This window comes from Pectinophora gossypiella, chromosome 9 (assembly GCF_024362695.1).
Source record: "Pectinophora gossypiella chromosome 9, ilPecGoss1.1, whole genome shotgun sequence".
In the NCBI taxonomy this organism is placed as follows: Eukaryota; Metazoa; Arthropoda; class Insecta; order Lepidoptera; family Gelechiidae; genus Pectinophora; species Pectinophora gossypiella.
The window spans coordinates 17,054,746-17,080,920 of record NC_065412.1 but is presented as its reverse complement, the minus strand read 5'-3'; the positions used below and the strand labels follow the sequence as shown (position 1 = coordinate 17,080,920).

Below are 26,175 nucleotides of genomic sequence, written 5' to 3'. Positions count from 1 at the left end.
ATGTGGTCAGATATGTGGAAATCTGCAATGTTACTGCATATGATATGAAATAATAGTTCTTCTGAAAGGAGTCCCTCCCTTATCCTGGCACTGCCACCTTCACGGACCGAGATTCTGACTACACTTTAACTTTTGAACAGCAGACAGACGAATTCTGGTATTTGACGACAAATACTTAATACTCATCCAAAATTGGCTGTCGGTCTTACGAAGTGTAAAACATAAACGCATCACTTTTGTATTACATTTTATTTCTATTTTAACACAACATGGAAATGGTCATCTACATGAATATTTATTTAAAATACATTTTCTACTGGTAACTATCTATTACATATTAGTTGATTTTAGAGGGCCCTTGCTATCGGGTGGGATGCCCAGTTCTTGATCAGTCCATGTGCACGGATCAACATACGGCCATTCACCCTGAAAAAACAATGGGTGAATTTCAATATTGATAGAACAGGGTGAACTAAAGCAGACTATCAATACAAAACATACTATTCAAGAAGCATAGGAGAAAATATATTACAAATAAGTCAAGGGATAAAATAAACAATGCAGAACTTTTGACATATTATTTGTAAATATAAATATACAACTTACATAGATGTGCTCTGGTTCAGTGAAGATATGGTAGAACACCCACCACCAAGCGAACGCGCCAAGGCCCTCGGCCAGGTATATCGAACTCTTCGACGGCATCGGTGGCGGCATCCTATACGTCCATACTCTGGAAAAATATGGCCAATAAGTGTCAATGAACAACTTCCCTGGCACAGATTTAAAATTATCTTACTTCTTAATCAATTAGGCCTTATGAAGGTGTTTAATCCTACCTAATACAATGTTACAATATATATTTTGTTCAGTACCTATGTAAGGAATGACATAACCACTCTCACACTTACCCATGGCCAGCGTTTCTTTTAGCCTGCTTTACATTATCCGCGCTATTTTTAAGAGTCCTTAGTAAAAGAGCTCTTGAGGTAAGAGCTCGCGTAAGCATTTCGTTTAAATTTCGTTATTTATCAAATAGGAACAGTGTTTATCCGAATTAAAATGTATCTGACTGGAATAATAATTTTTTTTCTTGATTTGACATATACCATTATACTTTTTTTTTTGTTTTTGTTTTGGTTTTCCCCGAAGGGTAAGGCAAAGGGAACTATGCCCATACAGCCATGTCTGACGTATTTTTTTCTTGATGATTAATGAAATGATGAAAGGTGATGATGATGAAACCTAAGCCCCCACCCTCGGAGTCGACTCCTACTCCGAACCCCAAACGAATTAACTCAAAAGTCCGCATAAACTTTTGAGTTATGAAGCGGCTTCCTGACACGAAGCGAAAATAGGCAGATACACTTTGTTTATTGAATACTCCAATATAATAACACTCGCGAATGTCTTCCGACTAACTTAATGCGATCATTAACCACAAAACACCACTTCGTATTAATTATTTAGATCATTCAATGAAGAAAGCAACTGTCCCGTTCCCGTTTCCCGCCAAAAAGCCATATACCATTATACCTACGTTGTACCTACGTAGTATCTTCTTACTAGTCTGTCTTTGAGGCTTTTTGGCGGGAAACGGGAACGGGACAGTTGCTTTCTTCATTGAATGATCTAAATAATTAATACGAAGTGGTGTTTTGTGGTTAATGATCGCATTAAGTTAGTCGGAAGACATTCGCGAGTGTTATTATATAGAAGTATTCAATAAACAAAGTGTATCTGCCTTTTTTCGCTTCGTGCCAGGAAGCCGCTTCATAACTCGAAAGTTTATGCGGACTTTTGAGTTAATTCGTTTGGGGTTCGGAGTAGGAGTCTACTCCGAGGGTGGGGGCTTAGGTTTCATCATCATCATCATTTCATCAATCATCAAGAAAAAAAATACGTAAGACATGGCTGTATGGGCATAGTTCCCTTTGCCTTACCCTTCGGGGAAAACAAAAACAAAAAAAAAAAAAAAAGTCTGTGTTTGACACAAGTTTGACATTAATATATATTTTTTTCGTATTCCCCGAAGGGTAAGGCAAAGGGCACTATACCCTTACAGCCAAGTCCTATGTACTGATGATTAATGAAATTATAAAAGGTGATGACAATGAATGGTGAAACCTAAACCCCTGGGTGTAGACTCCTACTTCGGACCCCAAACGAAGTCCGCATAAACTTTCGAATCATGAAGCGGCTTCTAGCCACGAAGCAAAAATAAATAGGTACACTTTGTTTATTTATTTACACTATTACGAATGTTTCCCGAATAACCGATTGCGATCATTAACCACAAAACACCATTTCGTATTGAATATTTAGATTATTCAATGAAGAAAGCAATCATGACGTTAACGTTCTCCCGCCAAAAAGCCCTTATTTCCTTTATTATTATTTTTAATTTGCAGTTTGCAGTATTTTGTTTTCGGAAAATGACATCTCATTTGACGTTTAACTAACAATGTGAAATTGTGAACTACACGGCTTTTCGGCGGGAAACGGGAACGGGACAGTTGCTTTCTTCATTGAATAATCTAAATAATTAATACGAAGTGGTGTTTTGTGGTTAATGATCGCATTAAGTTAGTCGGAAGACATTCGCGAGTGTTGTTTATATTGGAGTATTCAATAAACAAAGTGTATCTGCCTATTTTCGCTTCGTGTCAGGAAGCCGCTTCATAACTCAAAAGTTTATGCGGACTTTTGAGTTAATTCGTTTGGGGTTCGGAGTAGGAGTCTACTCCGAGGGTGGGGGCTTAGGTTTCATCATCATCACCTTTCATCATTTCATTAATCATCAAGAAAAAAAATACGTCAGACATGGCTGTATGGGCATAGTTCCCTTTGCCTTACCCTTCGGGGAAAACAAAAACAAAAAAAAAAAAAATGTGAACTACACTACATTAGCTGTGTAGTAAAATCACGATTTTATTCTTTCTATAAAATTTATTCGTTTATTTCCATATTTTGCCCTCTCAGAAAACATGGGTAACTGGAAGCTAGAAGTTGGTAGAATGGCGATGTACATGTCGTTCCCGGTAATACTTTTCCATTACTTCAATCAACCAGCTTATTTTGAGGAATGGGTTACTAACACTAAGCGAGACATCTTCCCCCCGGAAAACCAGCAGGACAGAGAAGCTATCCAGAAGCTCATCAAAGACATGAGAATGAAACAGATAACAGCACTTGAAAGAGACAAAGAGAATAATTGATTATCTAAATAGGGGTATCACCAATAGATAAGTGTAGTGTGGTGCATAGAATTAGACCATGATTGTGTAAATAAATCATATATTTAACTTATTTAAATCTTTTTTTACTAAATTGCAGAGTTTGGTGAGCCATCACATCTTACCACCCATTCTGGTTAAAATAAAATTGGCTCTCTTGAGCTTAATTTCAGAGAGACGTGCAAAGGGACTTAAATAAAATTACAACATTTTGCATTATTTTTATTTATTTTTGAATTAAATAACTTACTAGTTTACTCAGTCATTTTTCATTTTTGTGTTTCGAGTGTGATAGCTCATGCCAAGTCCAATTAAAGTTGCCAGTAAAGAAGCATATATAACATAGGTAACACCAACATACTGGCCTATCAGCCCTGCCACCATGGGGGCTACAATCCCAGATAAAGAACGAACACTATTGGAAGCACCAATTAAAGTCCCTCTGTGGTGTCCGTGGCTTCGTCTCAATATCATTTCTAATGTTACAAGCCTGCCTGTAGCATTGCCAATAGCTAATGGGATTAACCAGAATGCATATACATATACATTGGATGACAAGATCATTCCTATCAGTGATATGCTAATTATAGCAAATACATGCAAATTTCTTAAACTGTAATCATTATCTTCACAATATAATCTATTGATGTAGCCCATGAAAAAACTAGACAGAGATCCGATAACACCTTGAAATGATATTACATAGCCTACATATTTAGGAGACAATAGGTAAATAGTTTTCAGATACAAAGAATAATTGGAATAATACACACCCATAGCAAACCCTATTAAGGCTTTTAACATGAATACATCCCAAAATTTATACCAGTTTACTTTGTACAATTCTATCACAGATTGTCTTAAGCTTAGAGTAACAAAGTTAACAACATTTTGTGAAACTGCTCCATGTTTCTCTCTTGATTTCCTTTTGACCCTTTTGACTGTTTTAGGCAAAGTGTAAACAAGACCTAAAAATAAAAATTAATATACAGGGACATTGTAAAAAATTAAGGCTGTAAGGAAAGAAGTTTTTAAATAAATATTTTTTTACCAGCATTCAGAAGAAAGCATGCACCAACTGCTAGTGCTATGTATTTAAAGCCATGCTCGGGATAATCTTCAAGAACATGTCCTCCGATGACTGGTCCTATTGTGATGCCAGCTCCAGAGATAGCAGCCATCTTGCCATATATTTCAGATTGCTTGGTCTCACAACCCTCGTAATCCGGCACCATAGCTCTAGTCAACATTTGGGTCTGTTTAAATAACCCTAAAACATAAAATTGCTTGCTAGTGTTGCTACTAGTATTTTTGCTAGTAAAAGACAATAATTATAATATTTTCATTACCTAAAAGTGCCCTTAAACATAAAATACTGGTAACTGAGGTAACAATTCCTGTGAGCCCGTAGGCCACACTACACACTACTAATGACAGCATTAATATTGTTTTCCGTCCTTTTACATCACTTAAACTGCCCTGAAAATAAAATAAGCAACACTTTAGATTTGATAAAGTACTATAAATAATCTTTTATATAACATTTTCTTGAATTAACATTGCATCATGCTTGTAGCCTCAAAGGGATAGGCAAAGGTGTATTATAGTATAGGTGCATACACCACTCCTTCTCCAGCTATCGCATGTCATAAGGGGTGAGACTATAGCCATAAGGCCATAACCTTGTCACAACACAATGTGTGTTCTTAAACTGCTGCATCAAAACCATACTATATATTTTGGTAGTCCATATCTGGTAAAAAAATGTAATTGAAGTTTATAGGATGTTATTTTACAACAAGGGGACCGGAACCCAGCTGGAACGTGGCGTAGACGGAGCCGAGCAGGCCGACTGCGACGTGGCTGGCGCCCAGCTGCCGCGCGTGTGCCGGCACCAGCGGTAGGATCAGCCCCACCGCCAGCAGGTCCTGCAGCACACCAACTCATTAACGTCACGCACCCTTTAGCCTACTTTGCATTACAATTGTCTCTACAACGTTTTCAAATCTGTTATTTCTCTTACGTAGATATTACTCTGATTTACGAATGTACTTACCACAAATGCTATGAAATGAAGGAGATGAATGGAAAAAGACATTTCTATCACAATGTGTACAAAAATTTCACAAATATTAAGGATTAAATAGAAACCTAATTTCTAAGTTGTTGGAATTTATATATTTAATTCAATCATTGTATTGGCAATAGGTATTTAATTTTACTACGTAATTGATAAACTTAACCATTTTTTTTGGTTATTTTGTCCGTAGGACAGGCAAAGGGATCATAGCCCATACAGCCAAGTCATGTGTTATATTTATTTATATATTTTTAGTTATAAAATTCATAGGTTTAAACCAAGTCTGGCGTATTTTTACAAAATTAAGGCCGAAGCCAATTCTTAGTTTGATTTCAGAATTAAGGCCGAAGCCATGTCTTAGTTTGTTTTAAAAATTAAGGCCGAAGCCAAGTCTTATATTATTTTCAAATTAAGGCCGAAGCCAAGTCTTAGTTTGTTTTCAAAATTAAGGCCGGAGCCAAGTCTTATATTGTTTTCAAATTAAGGCCGAAGCCAAGTCTTTTATTGTTTTCAAAATTAAGGCCGAAGCCAAGTCTTATATTGTTTTCAAATTAAGGCCGAAGCCAAGTCTTATATTGTTTTCAAAATTAAGGCCGAAGCCAAGTCTTAGTTTGTCTTAAAAATTAAGGCCGAAGCCAAGTCTTAGTTTGTTTTCAAAATTAAGGCCGAAGCCAAGTCACAAAATCATAAGTCAATAACAACTACAATACAAGTAATCAAGAAAGGCGAAGGGTAAAATCCAAGACTAAAACACTAAAACAAAACAAAACGTATGTCGGTTGACATCTGTCAACACAACATTGAAACAAAAACAAAAGATACACAAAAGAAAAGAAAGTCAAAACGTAAAAAAGAACACAAATATATTCAAATTCAAGGTATTTCAAAGCAATAATCAAAAAGAAAGAAAGAATGTTTAGACAATCAAATATCTCCAAAAGTTGCTAAAACAAATTCATAGAGGGGCTTATAACAGTCCCTGTTTTTGAGAAGTTGCTGAAGGGAGAGCGGGATTTCTTCAGCTGTACGATATATGTTCAGGAGGCGGTCTATGAGAAGCAATCTGGGAAGAGTGAAACTACTGCAATCAAAGAAAAGATGTTGCAAAGTCTGATCAGCAGAGTTACAGAAATCACAAGTAGGTGATGTGAGAATTTTGATTCTATTTAAATGGGCATTAAAACGGCAATGTCCTAGTCTAAGACGACATATAATTGAATAAAATTTTCTACCGGGGTACAGAGTACCTTTTGTAAACCATGGTGTTGATAAACTATTATTAATTTCGGCATACCATTTGCCTTTAGTTTGAATAATTTCCTGCCATGTTTCATTAAATTCATTTTTCAACTTTGTCCTGACAATAGCTACGATGTCAGAATCAGGAACTAAAACATTTTTAATGGGGTGAGACTGGGAACTATTTGTTATGGATCTGGCAAGAAAGTCTGCTTGCTCATTACCAACCACACCAATGTGTGACGGTGTCCAAGTCAATATTATATTTTTATTGTTTATTGACAGATTTTTATATTTTTCCCTTATGTCATAGATTATGTAGTTGGTATTACTAGTAAGGTTGGGATTATTAAGAGCTTGAAGAACACTCATACAATCTGAAACTATTAGCCACTTGTTGCCATCCTGAGACTCAATATAATCTAAAGCTATTAGAATAGCCAAACATTCAGCTGTATAGCTACTGACAAATGAAGGCAGTTTATACCCATGTCCCCCCTTAGCATGGGCATCATAAATTGCAGCAGAAACAGATTTGCTATTTTTGGCACCATCAGTATAAACCTGATGATGATCAGACCAACCATTCAAAAAAGAATATACCTCTTCCTTACATTTCAAAGATGAATTTATATCAATTTTCATTGGAAAGAATTTAGAATCAAAAGAGTTCTCATAGCAAGGCCATAAAGAACTTGAATACAAATTAAAATCTTTTTGTAAATTTATAATTTCAGGCAGAAGCTGCCCAAGGGAACCAAAATATGAGCTACTAATTCTTGAGGAAGAAGACTGCAACTTCAGAAGCAAAGGATGATTTTTAATAGAAGAAATTTTCAATAGAAACTTAAAGATGAGATATTTGAACCTGCTTAACAAAGGAGGTACATTACATTCCACCTGCATCGATATGATGGGGGTGGAGCACATTGCACCAAGAATAATTCGTAAACAACGATTCTGAATCTTTTCTAATTTTTCAACAAATTTATTTACACTAGAAAAGCAAAAAAAAGCATATTCAAAATGACTCCTTACAATAGATTTATAAAGAATCAATAAAATTTTGGGATCTGCACCCCAATAGGTACCAGTTAAAGATTTTAATATATTACAGGATTTGGATGCATGAGTTGTTAAGCAATCGACATATTTTTCAAACTTAAAATTATGCTGAAATAAAACACCCAAAAACTTAACTGTATTATCAACAGGCAGCAATCTATTATTATAATAAAGTTTAACACTTGACGTTTTAACCATTTTTTTAGAAAAGATAACTACTTTACTTTTGTCAGTGCTGATCTCTAAACCAAGACTTTCAAAATAAGTCTGCAAGTTTAAGAGAGCAGCATTAAGTTTCCCTAGAATATCAGGCAACTCAGTACCAGAACAATACACAGCCAAGTCATCAGCAAATTGTAAATTTTGAGTTTCACTGCCTAAAACTAAATTTAATTTATGAATATACAGTATGAACAACAATGGGCTTAAAATCCCACCTTGAGATACTCCTTTGAAGGAATTTCTAGGACCAATTAACTGATTATCATGTTTAATAAAGATTTTTCGACCATGCAAGAAATTAAATATCCAATTAATTATTTTTCCAGGCAGCTGCAATGAAGACAGAACAGTTGTTAAAATATCCAAATTAACATTATTAAAAGCGCCAACAACATCGAAGAAAATACAACCCAAAATCTGATCACGAGACAGAGCATCACGGACATCCAGACAAAAGTGACTCAGGCTTTCCCGCGCCGACCGCCCTCGACGAAAGCCAAATTGATTAGCTGGTAAGATACTATTGCTTTCAATGAAGAATTCCAAACGCTGTTTAATCAGTTGTTCAGCTATTTTACCAACACAAGAACTTAGTGTTATAGGACGATATGAATCAGCATGGCTACTATCCTTTCCTGGTTTTAAAATAGGCACTATACAATCTGTCTTCCATTGTTCAGGGATTAAGCCGTTTTGCCACAGATAATTTAGTAAATTCAAGAATAATAACATACTGGATGGATTTAGTAATTTAAGCATTTTGTATGACACCCAATCCAGGCCACATGCTGTATCCTTACGAGATCTTAAGGCTGATTTTAATTCTTCAATAGAAAAGACTGTTGCCAGAAAAGAATTCGTGGAACTTAATAATATATTAAAGTGATTGATGTCAGACAATTTTTCAGCTGTGTCAGGAGTATACTTGCGCAAAAACTGAAATACCCAGGCTTGACTAGAAAACTCACTGTGTGTTGAAAAGGTTTTATTAAATTTCCTAGTTTTAGACCAAATTAGTTTCATTGGTGTTAGTCTGGAAATAGATATACAAAAATTTTCCCATGACGATTTACGTTCCTGCTTTAATGTGCGTTTTTTAAGGGCTTGCGCTCGCTTGAAGTTAATAAAAGTATCGACACAAGGATTTAATTTAAATTCTAAATATGCTTGTTTACAATTATTTACAGTTTTAGTACATTTTTCGTTCCACCAGATTAGAGGGATTCGATTTTTAGTTCTATGTTTATTATTATGAGAAGTTGAGGGTGAAATAACTTTGGTAGTACTGCCAGACCTTGAACATACTACACATTCATTTATAGTAGAAATGATGATATTGCAGAAATTGTTATAGCTCTCAATTAAATTACAAACATCAATTTGAAATTCGGATAACAACTCATTTACACGTTTCTCATATAGCTCCCAATCTACCATTTTCAGGTTGGCGTGAGGCGGGATGTTCGCCGAAGAGTCTGTAGCAACTGAAGGAGAAGATGTAAAACAATACTTCGTCAAAGTGGGTAGATGATAGCTACCACCTAAGGGATCTGACATGACCTGCCATTCACATGACAAGGCCAGTGATGAGGAAACCAATGTTAAATCAAGGCCATTTGGCCGCCAACTAAGGGTACCTGTTGTCGTTGCACGTCCGTCATTCAAGAGAACCAAGTCATTCTCATCCATGGAGTCCAAGACGCTTCTGCCTCGTGTATCAATACTACCACACCCCCAAATGGTGTGATGTGCATTGAAATCGCCTGCTATAATCAACGGTTTTGGAATACTACGAATCAAATTGTCAAATCTACCTTTATTAAAGGTAGGGTTACAATTACCTGGACTGTAAAAACTAGCGATAGATATGTATTTTTGATCAATTTGAACCTGAACTACAACGTTTTGTAGTGAGTCATCAAAGAAAGTGTCTAATTTACGAAATACTAGACTTTTATGAATTAGAATGGCTACTCCATTGTGGTCATTGCCGCAATCATTACGGACAGTGGAGTACCCTTTAATATTAAAAATTGTACAAGATTTAAACCAAGTTTCACTAATAATAGATATATGTATTTTATTATCAAAGAGAAATTTTTCAAATTCATGTCTATTACTTAACAAACTCTGTGCGTTCCACTGCATTATATTTATTGTTTGGGCTGAGAATTTGAAGAATTTTTATTTTTATGCTGAATAGTTTCTTTTATTGTGTCTGTTATCATTTGAGAGCTAATACTTGTGTTGTTTACTTTGTTTAATGTAATAACTTTTATTATAGATTCTGTGAGCAAAGTTAATGCGTTTTTATTAGATAGAATTAAATTTATTAATTCCTGACTATTTTCTGTTTTGCTGAGTGATGGAAAGTGTTTATTTTTATTGCTGAATAAATCTGAAAAAGGTGTCGGCATAACTTTATTTTTATTTTCAATTATTTTTTGTTTCTTTATAGGACATTGCCCCGAAATAGACAAGTGATTTCCCTGACAGTGGACACAGATAGCTTTGTCTGATGAAGAGGTGCACGATTTAAAATTGTGCTGGTCACCACAAATTGAACATCTTTCAGAGTTTTTACAGAATTTTCCCAAATGACCATATCTTAAACATCTGAAACACTGTTTTACCGGGGGGATGTAGGGTAAAACAGGGAACCTCCACATTTTAATAAAAACATAGTCTGGCAAAGAAGTCGACGCTGAAAATGTAATTGCGACCGATTGGGTGGGTTGTAGTTGGAACGACTCACCAACTTTCTCCCTTCTCATAATTCGTCGTACACAGATTACTTTTTTACAATTTGTACCTAGACCCAGTTCGTTAAATATTTTTTTGTTTGTCATACTGGTAGGCACTGAGTTGATAACGCCAGTCATTTCAGTGGTACCAGCAGGTATCGTCGCTTTTAAATTTTGGTCTCTCAAGAATGTAGAGTTATCCAAAAAAGCATTTGCTAAATTTGGGCGATCAAAGACTACGCCAATTTTAAATTTATTTATTTTTTTGAGATATTTAATGCCTTTGACTACTCTGGTGAAACAAGTGCTTAAATTCATCATATCTCGTGTCCCAATCGGTTGTTCAGTGCTACTTTCGATAAATACAACAAATTCATAACCTGCTGCGCTATCTTCTGGATACCGGCGACTGTAATCAGTCACTCGGTATGGAGCATATTTGTCTTCTTCAATCTCCGTGTCCATGATCCTTGGCGGGTCGGTAACGTCCGAGTCAGAAGACTCGGGCTCAACAACCTCACCTGGTTCATCCCGAGACTGGGGCTGCTGCTTGCCTCCTTTTGTTGCCGAATACTTCCGCTTTGCCGGCTGGCCAGGCATCTTGCCCGCCGCGCGGGTCCTTAGCGGACCGCCTCTGCTACGGTTTTTTGTAAAAACTTACCAAACGATAAATATTTACATTCGGATATGAAACAACTATTTATACAATAACTTAAACTAAATAATTATGTACAAATTATGCAAATATCTACAAAATTTGGAAATAAAATTGAAATTAAAATCGAGAGCTTAAAAAATCCCGCCTAACTTGTTCGAAGGTTCCCGCCCTTTTTCTTATCTTATCATTTCTTGTTTGATTTCAATTTGATTTTTATAATTTTCTTTCTGGCCCGGTTACAAAGGCAAAGGGAACTATGCCCATACAGCCATGTCTTACGTATTTTTTTTTCTTGATGATTGATGAAAGGTGATGATGATGAAACCTAAGCCCCCACCCTCGGAGTAGACTCCTACTCCGAACCCCAAACGAATTAACTCAAAAGTCCGCATAAACTTTCGAGTTATGAAGCGGCTTCTTGGCACGAAGCGAAAATAGGCAGACACACTTTGTTCATTGAATAGGTACTCCGATATAATAACACTCGCGAATGTCTCCCGACTAACTTAATGCGATCATTAACTACAAAACACCACTCGTATAATTATTTAGATTATTCAATGAAAACAGCAACTGTCCCGTTCCCGTTTCCCGCCAAAAAGCCGTTTTTATTATTTATTTTATTTTGTTTTATTTTGGTTTTATTTAATAGCACAAATTTTTTTTTTGGATTTGAATGGCGTGATTACACGATCTTTAAGCCTAGCACCTTTTTAGGGTTTCGTACCCAAAGAATAAAAAAAAAACGGAACCCTATTTTTAAAACTCCGCTGTCCGTCTGTCGTTCCTCCAATTCGATCCAACCCGAATAATCCGATACTCGATAGTTAATACTGCACTATAATATTTATTTGGGACTTGGCTTAAAAATCGTGCAAACAGACCATTAAAAAAAATACGTGAAATGTAATTTCATAACAAAGACCAAGTACAAAGTGTATTAGACCATTCAAATACTTGGTCCTTGTTTCACAAATTCTTTAATTCTTTATTGGTGCAATCATGTGTACAAAGGTTCTTAAATTAATTATTTAGCACTTACAACATGACACCCCGTCGGGGCACTGCTTCTTTCTTTGATATATCAAAAAAAAATAGAAATAAAAAATAGAAGTAACTCAATCATACAATATAAAATAATATAAAATACAACAACAGCATCAGACATGATAACAAAGAGCATTTTAACTTAATTAAAATGAATTTGTGGATCAAAATAATTATTTCGATTCTAAAAACTCCTGCAGATTATAATATTTTTTATTAATTGACAACATTTCAAATTTTTAAGCCGTGGTTTTTTTGTGCTATTTCGAAAGTACTTGTTTAAATAGAAGACACGTATTTTTTCTTTTCAAGATTTTTCCACTAGAAGTTACAAAAAATATTTCTTGAAAATTGGATTCTGCCATTGATAGAATGAAGGCAGTATAATGTAATGTACCTTTGCATGCGTATTTAAAACAAGTCGCAAACAAAGTGTCATGTTATGTATGACATGGGCTTTTCGGCGGGAAACGGGAACGGGACAGTTGCTTTCTTCATTGGGTAATCTAAATAATTAATACGAAGTGGTGTTTTGTGGTTAATGATCGCATTAAGTTAGTCGGAAGACATTCGCGAGTGTTATTATATTGGAGTATTCAATGAACAAAGTGTATCTGCCTATTTTCGCTTCGTGCCGGGAAGCCGCTTCATAACTCAAAAGTTTATGCGGACTTTTGAGTTAATTCGTTTGGGGTTCGGAGTAGGAGTCTACTCCGAGGGTGGGGGCTTAGGTTTCATCATCATCACCTTTCATCATTTCATTAATCATCAAGAAAAAAAATACGTCAGACATGGCTGTATGGGCATAGTTCCCTTTGCCTTACCCTTCGGGGAAAACCAAAACAAAAAAAAATATGTATGACATTTACTTTTTTTATAATTTTTATGTAAAGGTCTGAACTTATTATGCCTTCCTCTTCTGACCTCGTGGATTTTTCAATATATTTCTATTATTACTGAATTAAAAAATCTGAAAAAATGTGTTTTGTGTAAATCATAGAAATATCTCGAAATGGTTTTCGATTTAAGGCACCTTAGTAAAAATGAAATGTTGTCAATTAGGTAAGTTTTCAATTTTTGCACGAAGTCATTATATTTACTAATATCCGATATTTCTTTTGGAAGCTTATTATACACTTCTCATCAAAAAAATCGAAACACTTCCGTTTTCATTGTTTCTGTCCGAATTTAACACAAAAAAGAATTCATACGATGAAAAAAAATACATAAATGTATAGCTGGCAGTTTGGCCATTACAGTAATAAGCGAAAATTCTAAATTCAAAATTAGAATTTCATTTGTTTATCTTATAAACGAAATGAATCACTGTTTTGAGACAAATGTGTGTTTAGGGTTGGAGTACATTTAGCGTTTAAAAACTAAAAATTGGCGCCTATCCTTAAACTTTTGTTTTTTATTTCAATACTGTGACTTTGGGACGTCTGAAAAAAGGTTTTTTTTCTAAAACGTATGGATACTTCGCCCACAGAAGCGGCCCAAGTTGTGGCATTGCTGGATTCTGGCCTTAGTCAGCGTGTTGTGGCTGCAAGACTGCATCTAAGCCTGTCATCTGTTCATAGAGTCTATAAACGTTATCGGGAGACTGGTTTGTTCACGTGCCGTTCAGGATCTGGCAGGAATCGGGTCACTTCTGAGCGAGATGATCGATTTATTGTAACAACTTCTTTAAGAAATCGACGCCTTAACGCTTTTCAACTGCAGCAGCGGCTTCGTGTTGTACGAAGGGTGGCTGTAAGTGACTCTACAATTAGAAGAAGGTTGAAGGATCGTGGACTGGTACCGCATAAGCCAGCAAATGGGCCGAAATTAACTGCAGACCATCGAAGAGCGCGCCTTAACTTTGCACGTGAGCACCTAAATTGGTCATACCTACAGTGGAGCAAAGTTCTCTTTTCTGATGAGTGTAAAATTATGCTGTATGGTAACGACGGAAGGAACAAGGTCTACAGAAGAGACGGAGAACGCTATGCACAATGCTGCATTGAAGAAAAGGTCAGCTATGGTGGCGGTTCGTGGACGGTTTGGGGAGGAATCAGCGCCGACGGTAAGACAGAGCTTGCTTTCGTGTCTGGGCCACGTCTGCCTGCACTAAACTGTCATCGGTACGTCGAAGAGTGTCTCGAGCCTCATGTGATGCCCTATGCACATTTTATTGGCAACGGCTTCATATTCATGCACGACAATGCTAGGGCTAACACCGCGGGCGTCGTACGAGATTATCTTAACGAAGTCGATATCTCTATTATGGAATGGCCAGCAAGAAGCCCGGACATGAATCCCATTGAACATCTGTGGGATGAATTAAAGAGACGAATTCGAGCAAGAGATCCTGCCCCAGAAACACTTAGCCAGCTGCAAGATGCAATCCAAGAGGAATGGGACAATATACCACAGCATGTGATCGTGACTCTGATCCGATCGATAAAGAACCGTATGGAAGCAGTAACTAGAGCTCGGGGAGGGAATACAAGTTATTAAATAAACGTTTTTTAGCTTTTTTTTTCATTTACGTGTGTTGTTTTATCCATTTCCTTTATACTCCATACGGAATAAAAATGACTCATTTAACAAAATACGAAACCTATGAAAAATTCATTTAAATTTAGAACATTAACATTAAGATTTGATAAGCTCATATTACTCACTATTAAACGACATTTAACATTTATTCCTAAATGTACACATTTTTCTGATAATCCTGACAAAACGTAAACTTGCAAGGTGTTTCGATTTTTTTGATGAGAAGTGTATATTTTTATCGCCATGGTGCTAATTCCTGTAAATACCATCTAATTTTATTTTAAGTTATATCTGTCATTTTCTTATCCGCCGAAAAGGAAAGGGACGGGTAATCGACAAGCATAAAATTTATGGAACACACGTCAATTTTAAGCACAAATCTAAACCAACCGTCTAAAAATTTTACGTCAGTCAATAACCCGACACATTAATTTACCCATTCTTCCTAAAATTAAGAGCTGTGAATCCGTCCCTTTCCTTTTCGACGGATATGAAAATGACGGATATAACTTAAAATTAGACGGTGTCTCCAGGAATCGGGGCCAGATATGTGCATTCTTACTGTATAACTTCATATTTACTCTGGGAAGTATCAGTTTATCTGTACGTCGAGTCGTGCGCATGAAGCGATCATTATTGGATTTATGGAATAAGTGTTCGTTTTGCCGGACAAATTTTGAAATTTCTAAAATGTATATACCCGTTAGTGTAAGAATTTTTAGTTTTTGAAAATAGGGTCTGCACGTATCAGTCTGTTTTATACTTATTAAAATTCTAATGCATTTCTTTTGCAATATAAATAAGTCTTCCGTATCCGTGCTATTTCCCCAAAGGATGATAGCATACGACAACCAGGAATGTGCATACGCATAATAGACAAAGACCGGTCCTTGTAATTTCATTTTTACCGACTTCATGTTTCATTCAATAGAGGTGTCAATTGTCAATCAATATAGGTGTCAATAATTTCAGAAACCACAGACTACTAAGAGAACCTAGTGGTTCAGACGAACGTCTCTCATACAAAAAAAAAGCCCCAGAGTTTAGAGTTTGACATATGAAATGATAATGCCACCCGCAATAATAATTGTGGGGTTGCCATGTTAATGAAGGCGGCGTAGCGGCACGGCGGGGCGTAGCGGTAGTGATAGATTTAAACTATTTACATTACTTTAAATTTTGATGACAAGGTTTATAAAAAAAAGGACTGCAGTTTACTTGTTTAACATTTTATTTTTTTAATTATGTTTCTCTATACTCTCTAATCTTGAGACACCTGTACCCTTTAATATTTTGTTTATAATAACACTGCTAATCTTTTAGAGTGACTCAGAAAGTCTGTATATATAAAAGAAAGTCGTGTTAGTTACTCCACTTATAACTCAAGAACGGCTGAACCGATTTAACTGAAAATTGACAGGGAGGTAGTTTAGAGCCAGGAGAAGGACATAGGATACTTTTTATCCCGTTCGACAGCATTCCCGTGTGACTTGACATGAAACGTCAGTCACTATAAAACGTGGTATAACAAATAAGAATCAGACTTGGAATAACAAAAAGCCCGTGTGACTTGACATGAAACGTCAGTCACTATAATACGTGGTATAACAAAAAAATATCTAAGTTTTAGCGGTATCGAAAATCATCATCTAGGATGAATGCACAATGGCGCATAAACGTGCATTAGAAGCACTTAACCGAACATGAAAAGATTTACGTAATGACTCGAGATATTTTGGAGGAGCAATGATTTTACTGTCTGGCGATTTCCGAAAAATACTGCCAGTAATTCCAAGATCTACGGCTGCCGACGAAATAAATCCCTCCTCAAATCGTCAAATCTATGGCGCTACGTGAAGAAATTGCAACTGACAACAAACATGAGAGTTACATTGCTTAATGATACATCTGCTGAAGATTTCTCGGAGCAATTGCTGACTATCGGTAATGGTCAAGTACCTGTCGATGACGCTACACTCACATCTTTAGTCTCACTACATATTTCTCAGCGCCGGCCTAGGTACGCTATCCACAAAGTTTTTCATGTTCCTCAAGGTCATTCCAACTATGGACGAAACGAATTCGTTTCTCGATCAACTTCCAAATATAATACACTTTTTAGTGATTTGGATATTTATGCTTTGTCTAAAACCTCATTTAAGTCACAAATACTGAAAAGACTTTTGCCAAGAAATTAACTAAACTACGTTAAAATTATTAAAATAATCTTTTATTTTTATATTTATTTGTGGTCACGTAAACCAATTTTAGTCTGTGCCTGCTTATAATGACAATAGTTTATAATATATATAGGTTTAAGTTTATAAACAATCTTTATGTAACATTTCCAGTTTTTTTTATAATGTGTTTTTTCTTTTTATAATATATATATTTTTATATACTTTAAGCCTAGCATTGTATCGTTAGTTTTGTTTACTGTTCTCATCAAGTTCTACAATTTGTTTTATTTGTGGTATCCTGTGATTGGCGAACAAACATTGTACTTACTGTAATTATTCTTAGTTAATTAATAAGCTGTTGGATATCCTCAATAAATAAATAAATAAATAAATCGAGCGGATTAATATCATTTCCAAATAATTTATGTAATTTTGACTCATCAAAAGACGAACTTATCAACAATGTATGTCCAGAAATTATTTCTAACTACAAAAATAATGAATGGTTGAGTGAGCGAGCAATTTTAGCGGCTAAGAATAAAGACGTACCTAAACTACATAATTAAAAATAAGATCATTGGAACAATGCATTCATTCAAATCTATTGACTGCGTCACAAATGAAGATGAAGCCACCAATTATCCAATTGAATTTTTAAACTCTTTGGACGTGTCTGGCTTACCACCGCACAATTTACGCCTAAAGGTTGGCTCCGTAGTAATCATGCTTCGAAACATAAACCAACCAAAACTGTGCAACGGTACGCGTTTGGCAGTTACAAAATTGATGAACAATGTAATTTACGCTACGATAATGATAGGAAAATTCAAAGGTGAGGAAGTTCTCATTCCGAGGATACCGATGATCCCAACCGATATGCCGTTTGAATTTAAAATACTTCAATTTCCGATACGTCTTGCATTTGCCATGACCATCAACAAATCACAAGGCCAATACTTAAAAGTTTGTGGTTTAAATCTAGAACATTCATGTTTTTCCCATGGTCAATTATACGTGGCAAGTTCACGGGTCGGAAGACCATCTGCGTTGTATTATGAATGATTAATGTAGGTATTTAATTATTTTTTGTATTTTTTCCAATTAAAAAAATCCTTCCTTATGCAGATTTCACAAAGCTGTTTTTATTAAAAATTAGCTGACCCGGCGAACTTTGTTCCGCCTTAATGGCAATAAATAAGCAGACTTTTTTTTAATTGAAAAAAAAATACCTACATTAATCATTCATAGTTATTTCTATATTTTAGTACATAGGTTGCTCTTCATTTAAGTACCTTGTGATACACGACATGCCTATAGGATACCGACTCGAAGTCGAGATGTCTCGGTTACATATCTTCTCTCGAAGTGGCAAACACAATTATTATTGTTCCCAGTAGTCCCCTCACATAATATTTGCGAAACTAGCCTAATGCTAAGCCTTCACAAATTGTCGTCACGTAAACACTGTAACTTCTGCACTTCTTGAGTCCTACCTCACTTTTAGGAAACTGGTGAAATATAGCTTCTTTTCGCTTAGTTGCACAATAATAATTCGCAACACAGCAATCGTCGTACATCTTACACTCATACTGTTGTACGGATATCACAGTTTTCTAGTGGAGAGGCTAAGTACGGAATTTAATCAACGCACACTTCACTCAATCACTTACATAACTGCAATGCAGCAATGATTGATTTTGGATTTTGGTTAGGACGCCGCCGGGCGGGCAGCGCTTGCCCTTGTGTCTATGTTTATCTATGTTTATATCCCAAGATGGCGGAGGATCTCAGAGGGGTGAAATGAAGTAGGTGAGGGGTGAAGTAGCTGACAGTAGCTGTCAACTTCTAAATTCGGTACTTTTTTTTTTGCGCTACCGCTAAGCCGCTAAGGTAGAATTTTTTTTTCGTATGAACCAAGTATGAACAATGAAAGGGCGGGAAACGTCGAACTTGGCGGTCACGGTTTTTTCATTTCTCTATTTTTATTAATTTTATAACTTGTTTTGGATCAGTTAGGTAGTTAGTGTATATATATAGTATATCTATTAGTGTGTATATAAATTAGTTTGAGTGTATATATTCCGGGATATCTCGGTAAGTGAACTTTTTCTTTTTTCTCTACGATGGATCCCCCCGAAGACCCGGGGGGAACTGCTCCCGACATTGCTCTCACAGTAACAATATCTAATAATGAGGCTAGTATGGATACTGATTGCTCCCTCACACAAAACACTGGTGGACGTAAGAGAGCTTCTGCTCGTAGAATGTGCAAACATTGTAATAAAAGACGTAGAAAGCATCATGAAGGTAAGAAGGTCAGGGAAAGTGACTGTCATTGCACAGTAGCTTCCTCCCTCCCTCAAACATCACCAAGTACGAGCGCTCACGACCATGGCTTTGATGATAGCATATCTATTACTCCCAATGTTGAGAATATTGAAAAAATAAATTCTTCCCCTCCTCAGCCCTCAGTGGCAAGATTGGTTTATCAATCATCAGATGCGGCCCCTTTTGTCATTCACGTTCAGAAAAAACAAACATTACCAGACAATAACACCTCCTTACATCCAGTCACCTTTGGTCGTTTCCTGAAAAGAAACGCAATCAATAACCTTATAAATGGTAGCCTCAAGAGAATAGGAAGAAATAGGCTTTCAGTCTCTTTCTCAAATTTTCAAGATGCTAATTCTTTCTTAAACAATCCCAATATTGAGTCTGAAAATTATAAGGCATTTATTCCTTCATTCAATGTCACACGTATGGGAATAGTTAGAGGTGTCCCTGCTGAATGGTCAGATGAGGAAGTACAGGAAAATATTTCTGTCCCAATAGGTTGTGGCAAAATTCTTAAAATAAGAAGGCTAAAAAGAAAGATAGAGGTTGACGGTAAAAGTCAACTTAAAACTACTGAATCAGTTGTGGTTACATTTGATGGTCAAGTTTTACCAAAGCGAATATTCATGTGCTATACATCATTAACGGTAGATCTTTATATATACCCAACTATTCAATGCTATAATTGCTGTCGATTTGGTCATGTGAAGGCTCAATGCCGGTCCAAGCCCAGATGTTACAAGTGTGGCCAAGGTCATACTGGTGATACTTGTCATATTCAGGAGGATGATTATAGTTGTTGCCTTTGCAAAGGTTCACATTTTGCCATTAGTAAAAAGTGCCTGGAATTGGAAAGACAAAAAGCTATTAAAGAAACTATGGCAAAAAGCTGTGTATCCTATGCGGAGGCATCAAAGTTTCATCCGCCTATTTCTCGTAAGTCATATGCTGATGCTTTGCTCACTTCCTCTAATGTATCCTCTTCTACTACAGCCTCTCAAAATGAATTCCTGAACACCAGTCATTCTATTGCAAATTCAACTCAGCAGACATCTTATAAAAAAACCGTTTTTATAAAACCCAAATCGCCTCCTAAACAAACACATGGCTATGACCGAACTGCTCATGAAGCTCTGATTAAAGATTATAATGTACCAGAACCATCTAATGGTTGTGCCCTAAATTATAAAGATGACTCATCAAATGTTAGTAATATACTTGATTTGATTTTATCTCTTATTAACTCTCTGTTTCAATCTAACGTTTTATCACCGTCCCACGCTGCCCCTGTAATTAATGCAATCACTCAGTTTTTCAACAAACACAATAATGGACAAAATCCTTCAGTGGAATTGCCGCAGTGTAACATCTAAAAAATCTGATTTAATATACTTAATTAATAAATATAAGCCTCGTATTCTTGCCTTACAAGAAACTTGGCTTAAGCCAAGTTATTCATTCCGAATTCCTGGTTATGCCTGTCTTAGGGAAGATCGCTCTGATGGGTATAATGGAGTTGCTTTGCTTGTCAAACATGCACTTCCTTTTACACATTTTCCTATCCCTAATCATTCTAATGAATTCTCAGTTATTGCAGTTTCCATAGACAACATTTGTTTTGTGTCTATTTACATCCCACACCCTTCAGCCCACATTATTCAAGAAGTAGTGGACATTTTCTTAATCCTTCCTAAGCCCTTTATTATATTAGGTGACTTTAATTGTCACCACCAGGCATGGGGAAGTTCACTATGTAATAGCGTAGGTAATTTACTTTTAGACCTTCTTGATTTTCAAAATCTATGTATTCTTAATTCAGGTTCTCCTACACGTCGTTCAGATCCAGGACAGTCAATTAGCGCTCCTGACTTGTCCATTTGTTCCTCCAGTTTAGCACCCTTATTCACTTGGGAAACACTTTCTCTTACCTATGGAAGTGACCACTTCCCAATTATACTGTCATTTACATTCAATTTCTCTATTAATAAACCATATCCTAAAAAGAAACCACGTTTAAAATATTGTCTGACCGACGCTGATTGGCGTCTTTTTGGTGAGCGTTTGGAAAGCAGAGCTACTGATCTCCCCAATTTAAATCAGGGCGATGAATCTTTCTGTGCTGAAGCTCTGGCTAAAGCAATTATTGAGGTGGCTGATGAAACGTTTCCTCATAAAAAAGAGATGACGGATTTTATTCCATCTCCTCCATGGTGGGATAGTGAATGCACGATTGCGGTCAGGAGGAGAAAGGAGGCTGAATTGAGATATTGTGAATGTTCTACTACGGAAAATTTTAATTTGCTTTCTGAAATAATGTCAAATACTCGTAAACTTTTTAAGACCAAAAAATTTGAGAGCTGGAAATTATTTTGTTTATCCATATCTCCTAGTGTTAATCCATCTCTTGTATGGCGGAATATTAGGAGATTTAGATACGGTTTCAAGGAAACGTCATCTACTTTCCTTCCTCCTTCCTTGACTGATCCTTTTTTAAATAGATTGGCTCCACCATCTGTCCCTGAGAAAATAATAATTCCAATGTCCCTTCCTGTTGAAATTATTTCCAATCCTATTGGTCTTAATAGTCCATTTTCATTATCGGAACTAAAAGGAGTGTTGGAGAACGTAAAGGATTCAGCCCCAGGGTTAGACGGAATCCCTTATTCCTTTATTGCTCACCTCAGTGATGATACCCTGTCCTATTTTTTAAGTTTAATTAATTCTATAATGGTAACGGGTAATATTCCTACTTCATGGAAAAGCCAGCTGATTATTCCCATACTTAAACCCAACAAAAATCCCTCTGATTGTTTCTCTTATCGCCCAATAGCCCTCTCTTCTGTTTTAATGAAAATCAGTGAACATTTAGTTAAAGATCGGTTGGAATGGTTCATTGAAAGCAATCAATTGCTCAGTGAAAGTCAATTTGGATTTAGGAAGAGCAAAAGCACTATTGATAGCATTAGTATTTTTGTCACTGATATCCGTATAGCATTTTCTAAAAATCATTCTTTAGTTGCAGCATTTCTTGACATAAATGCTGCTTATGATAATGTTATTGTGAGTATTTTAAAAAATAGGCTTAATGATTTAAACGTTCCGATAATGCTGTGTAACTTTATTGTAAACATGTTATCAGAGAGATTTGTTAATATTTCCTTAGAAGATGGTGGCACCAAGTCTAGATATGTTTGGAAGGGTCTGCCTCAAGGATCTGTTCTCAGCCCATTATTATACAATATTTATACTTCAAACTTGGAGTCAGCTTTGGATAGTAATGTACAAATATTACAATACGCTGACGATTTATTATTATACTATACACATCAATCCGTGCAAAAAGCTTGTTCTTCTTTATCTTGTTCATTAAACCTGTTAAAGAAATGGTTGGATAGTAACGGTCTAGAATTATCCCCTACCAAAAGTTCAGTAGTACTGTTTTCTAGAATGCGATTACCGCCGCCAATATCCGTTTATTATAATAATACTGAAATTCCTGTTAAGACCAACGTCAAATTCCTAGGTGTTATACTAGATTCCAAAATGACTGGCATTCCTCACTGCGAGTATATTGTAAACAAATGTGAACGCTTACTGAATATTCTAAGGTGTCTTTCAGGAGTTTGGTGGGGGGCCCATCCATTCTGTATGAAACTACTTTACAATGCTTTAATAAGGAGTTTACTGGATTACGGTACTTTTTTGTTGGAACCTGGTAGTACAGTCGTATTCAAAAAACTAGACTCTATCCAATCAAAAGCTCTTAGACTAGTCTCTGGTGCCATGAAATCAAGTCCTATTAATGCTCTCCAGGTAGAGTGTGTAGATCCCCCTTTACAACTTCGACGACAGTATCTTTCCGATTCCTTTTTATTTCGTTCCCTTCAGTTCTCCAGTCATCCTCTTCATTCTAAGCTCAGATTACTGTCTGACTATGCTTCATCTGCCAGTTATTGGTTACACAAATCTATACCGTGTCTCGTTAACAGTTTTAGGAAATTTATTAATTTTCAGGCTCCTACCCATCAGTTTCCTTCTTCCCCACTTTTCTGTACAAATTTTGAGGCATTAATAATTTCCCCGGATGTTCGTTTAGATTTAGGAATAGCAAAGGATGACCCATTTGCTAACATTACTTTTAATAATCTGTTAGAAGAAAATTGGCCGGATTGTCATTACATATTCACTGATGCCTCTAAACATTCCTCTACTGGCTGTGTAGGGGTGGGTGTTTTTCATTCTCAATATGATATTGTACAAAGAGTAAAACTTCCTCCTGAATCTTCTGTGTTTACAGGCGAGTGTTATGCCATATTTAAAGCCCTTGAATATATCTTAATTTTTAAACTAACTCAATCAGTAATATTTTCCGATGCTAGGAGTGCTTTGCAAGCTCTAATTAGGTTCCCTTTTCGATCTAAATCTTTCCCTATAATCATTGATATTCGGGACAAATTGTTTAAATGTCAACAATTAGGATATTCAGTTTCTTTTGCATGGATTCCTGGCCACAATAACATTCCTGGTAATATAAAAGCAGATCAACTAGCCAATAGGGCTGTTGACGATGGTGACATGTTTCCCTATAAGAATTACTGCCACGACCTGGGTTCTCTGCCAAGGGTATATCTCCGTGATCAGTGGAAGCAATCTTGGATAAGGAGCTCTGAGTCAAAAGGAAAATATTACTTCTCTATTCAAAGAGACATTCCTGCTAAACCCTGGTTTTTTAAATTGAAGTTGTGCAAACGTGCTACTAGTACAATCATTAGAATGCGATTGGGTCATGTTTGTTCTCCAGCTCATCTTGCCAGACTTCAGATAATTCAGAGCGATGCTTGTGAGTGCGGTACAGGTGTAGGTGATATTAATCATCTATTTCTTTCGTGTCCTCTCCTTGACCATACCCCTTTATATACATTTCTCCATTCTTTAAAAGTTCCTCTTCCTACTTCCATCCCTGTTCTGTTGCACAGTATGAATCCAGATATATACAAATATTTATCTATATGTATTATTAATAATGACCTTAAACTATAAATATCTCCATTATTTTATTCTAATTATTTATATAGAATTCCTGTTATATTTATTTTATCCTCCACCTTTCTGATCCTTTTTCTTTCCAAATTCCGTTCCTTGTTTTTCCTACGAATCCGTTTCCCTATCTTTGTCTGTGGCAAATGCGCAAGCCGCGCGAAGCCAAAACTTAAGAAAAAAAAAAAAAAAAAAAAAAAAGTATGAACATATCCGGCCGTGTCAGAAACGTAGTGATTTATTTTATATCTTTATATATTACATATATTATTACAATATTATTATCTTTGATTTCAGTATAATTATGGTATAATTTACTTCAGATGTTAGCGCAATGTGTAAAATGTGTTTTCACTTTGACTAGGTACTGCACTGAGCTGTGGATGGACCGTAGCGTAGCGTTAATAAATTGTGTTAAATAACAACGCACATCTTAATCTATTTCTGCTCATGCTTAAGAATCTGTAAAAACTATATAAATATCATGAGCAATCTAAGGCATTTGGTAAGTGTGGTGTTGATGTACATATTATATGATTAATATTTGTGTGGTTCATATTTGTATTTAGAGTTTGTTTTGCCACATTGCAGGTAATGCAAAGTTTTAAAAAAATACACAGAACTAGATTGAAAGTATTTAAGGGTGATATAAAGGCATTAACTGCAGCCAGGCACAAGATTAATGAAGAGTACAAAAAAAACAAACATGTATCTGATGCAGGGTCTATACAAGCTGTAAGTTGAATAGTTGCAATTCTAAATTTAATATCTTTTTCTTCGTATTACAATGCCATAGAACTAATCCTGTAAGTAGCTAGTTACCTACCTACTTTGTTACATGTTGTGGTTGTACTGCAGAGGTATAGCAATGAGATAGATATTGCTCGCTGTTTGCAGATGATAGAGTTCAGTGAGGGTGTAGAGAGAGAGCTGCGAACATGTGTTATACAGGCTCGAGAACTCAAACCCGGAGTATTTGGTAAACCATTGCAATATTAAAGTATTGTATTTTAATTACACCTTAAGTGGTCATCAGTTTATGTTAATGTATATCCATATTTTTTTGGCTGTATATCAACATCTACATTTGAATTAAATCATTATATAATTTAATCATTACATAATACATAATACCAAGTACGCTTTTAGTTTGGAAGAAAAACTTTTGTTTATAAAGATGCAATTATTTCATCCTTGGCATAATATTTTGAATGTTTCTTTAATGTACATTATATATATTATAAATTACTTTGTGTTACAGAAGCTAAAATTACACAAGACACAGTGAAGCTAGACAACATCCCATATAATGATGCTGCTGTTATAGAGGAGGGTGCCGATGCTGGGCCGGCACGGCCGTGCTGTCAGGAACAACCTCAAAACAAATAATGTAGAATAAATGTAGTAATTCTCGTCAGTGTATTAGTAGTAGGTAGGTACCTACTTAGTTTAGTTCTTACGTAGTAAGTTAATTACTTTGTGATTTTTTTTATAATATAATAATGGTGCTGACTCCAGTACAGACTATCTAATTTTATTTAAAGTATTGTCATTTTCTTATCCATAAATGACTAGGGGCAAAATTGTATGGAATTTGGTCCAAGAACCTCCACTAATGAGACTTTCATGTAATGAAAGCTTATGAAATTGTTTCAAAATGGGCACATGTGTGTGGTTGCTGTCAAGTCAGCAGCAGCACCGACAAGTTACACATTGGTCTGTAAGTCTATTGGCTGGTCAGCGGGAGACTGAAAGGCACTACTAACCTGATACCAAAAATACTAGAGAGTGG

At 35.9% G+C, this 26,175-nt stretch overlaps 4 protein-coding genes across 4 annotated transcripts; 2 read left to right on the top strand and 2 right to left on the bottom strand.

Moving 5' to 3' along the window:
• Nucleotides 1-234: 234 nt before the first annotated feature.
• Nucleotides 235-1,122, bottom strand: LOC126369327 (NADH dehydrogenase [ubiquinone] 1 beta subcomplex subunit 2, mitochondrial-like). The gene is made up of 3 exons (XM_050013655.1): nt 912-1,122; nt 607-733; nt 235-426 (listed from the first exon to the last, which is right to left on the bottom strand). Exons 1-3 carry the CDS (start codon nt 1,007-1,009, stop codon nt 331-333), a joined length of 321 nt encoding a protein of 106 aa, XP_049869612.1. The 5' UTR covers nt 1,010-1,122; the 3' UTR covers nt 235-330.
• Nucleotides 1,123-2,879: 1,757 nt separating this feature from the next.
• Nucleotides 2,880-3,309, top strand: LOC126369594 (protein PET100 homolog, mitochondrial). Its single transcript, XM_050014080.1, has one exon. The coding sequence runs from the start codon at nt 2,988-2,990 to the stop codon at nt 3,216-3,218; it is 231 nt and encodes a 76-aa protein (XP_049870037.1). The 5' UTR covers nt 2,880-2,987; the 3' UTR covers nt 3,219-3,309.
• A 136-nt stretch (nt 3,310-3,445) lies between these two features.
• Nucleotides 3,446-5,494, bottom strand: LOC126369593 (major facilitator superfamily domain-containing protein 9-like). The gene is made up of 5 exons (XM_050014079.1): nt 5,293-5,494; nt 5,033-5,164; nt 4,586-4,715; nt 4,288-4,506; nt 3,446-4,204 (listed from the first exon to the last, which is right to left on the bottom strand). The coding sequence occupies exons 1-5, from the start codon at nt 5,332-5,334 to the stop codon at nt 3,495-3,497; spliced, it is 1,233 nt and encodes a 410-aa protein (XP_049870036.1). The 5' UTR covers nt 5,335-5,494; the 3' UTR covers nt 3,446-3,494.
• A 19,237-nt stretch (nt 5,495-24,731) lies between these two features.
• Nucleotides 24,732-25,920, top strand: LOC126369731 (complex III assembly factor LYRM7). Its single transcript, XM_050014313.1, has 4 exons — nt 24,732-24,888; nt 24,975-25,118; nt 25,281-25,362; nt 25,645-25,920. The coding sequence occupies exons 1-4, from the start codon at nt 24,868-24,870 to the stop codon at nt 25,770-25,772; spliced, it is 375 nt and encodes a 124-aa protein (XP_049870270.1). The 5' UTR covers nt 24,732-24,867; the 3' UTR covers nt 25,773-25,920.
• Nucleotides 25,921-26,175: the final 255 nt, after the last annotated feature.

Coding starts and splice junctions, on each gene's coding strand:
- LOC126369327 (XM_050013655.1), bottom strand. CDS start 1,009: ATGCTTACGCGAGCTCTTACCTCAAGAGCTCTTTTACTAAGGACTCTT. Junction 734..911: donor AAAAGAAACGCTGGCCATGG/GTAAGTGTGAGA, acceptor ATATTTTTCCAG/AGTATGGACGTATAGGATGC. Junction 427..606: donor CTGAACCAGAGCACATCTAT/GTAAGTTGTATA, acceptor TTGTTTTTTCAG/GGTGAATGGCCGTATGTTGA.
- LOC126369593 (XM_050014079.1), bottom strand. CDS start 5,334: ATGTCTTTTTCCATTCATCTCCTTCATTTCATAGCATTTGTG. Junction 4,507..4,585: donor ATGTTTAAGGGCACTTTTAG/GTAATGAAAATA, acceptor TTTATGTTTTAG/GGTTATTTAAACAGACCCAA. Junction 4,205..4,287: donor ATGCTTTCTTCTGAATGCTG/GTAAAAAAATAT, acceptor TTTTATTTTTAG/GTCTTGTTTACACTTTGCCT.
- LOC126369594 (XM_050014080.1), top strand. CDS start 2,988: ATGGGTAACTGGAAGCTAGAAGTTGGTAGAATGGCGATGTACATGTCG.
- LOC126369731 (XM_050014313.1), top strand. CDS start 24,868: ATGAGCAATCTAAGGCATTTG. Junction 24,889..24,974: donor TGAGCAATCTAAGGCATTTG/GTAAGTGTGGTG, acceptor GCCACATTGCAG/GTAATGCAAAGTTTTAAAAA. Junction 25,363..25,644: donor ACTCAAACCCGGAGTATTTG/GTAAACCATTGC, acceptor TTTGTGTTACAG/AAGCTAAAATTACACAAGAC.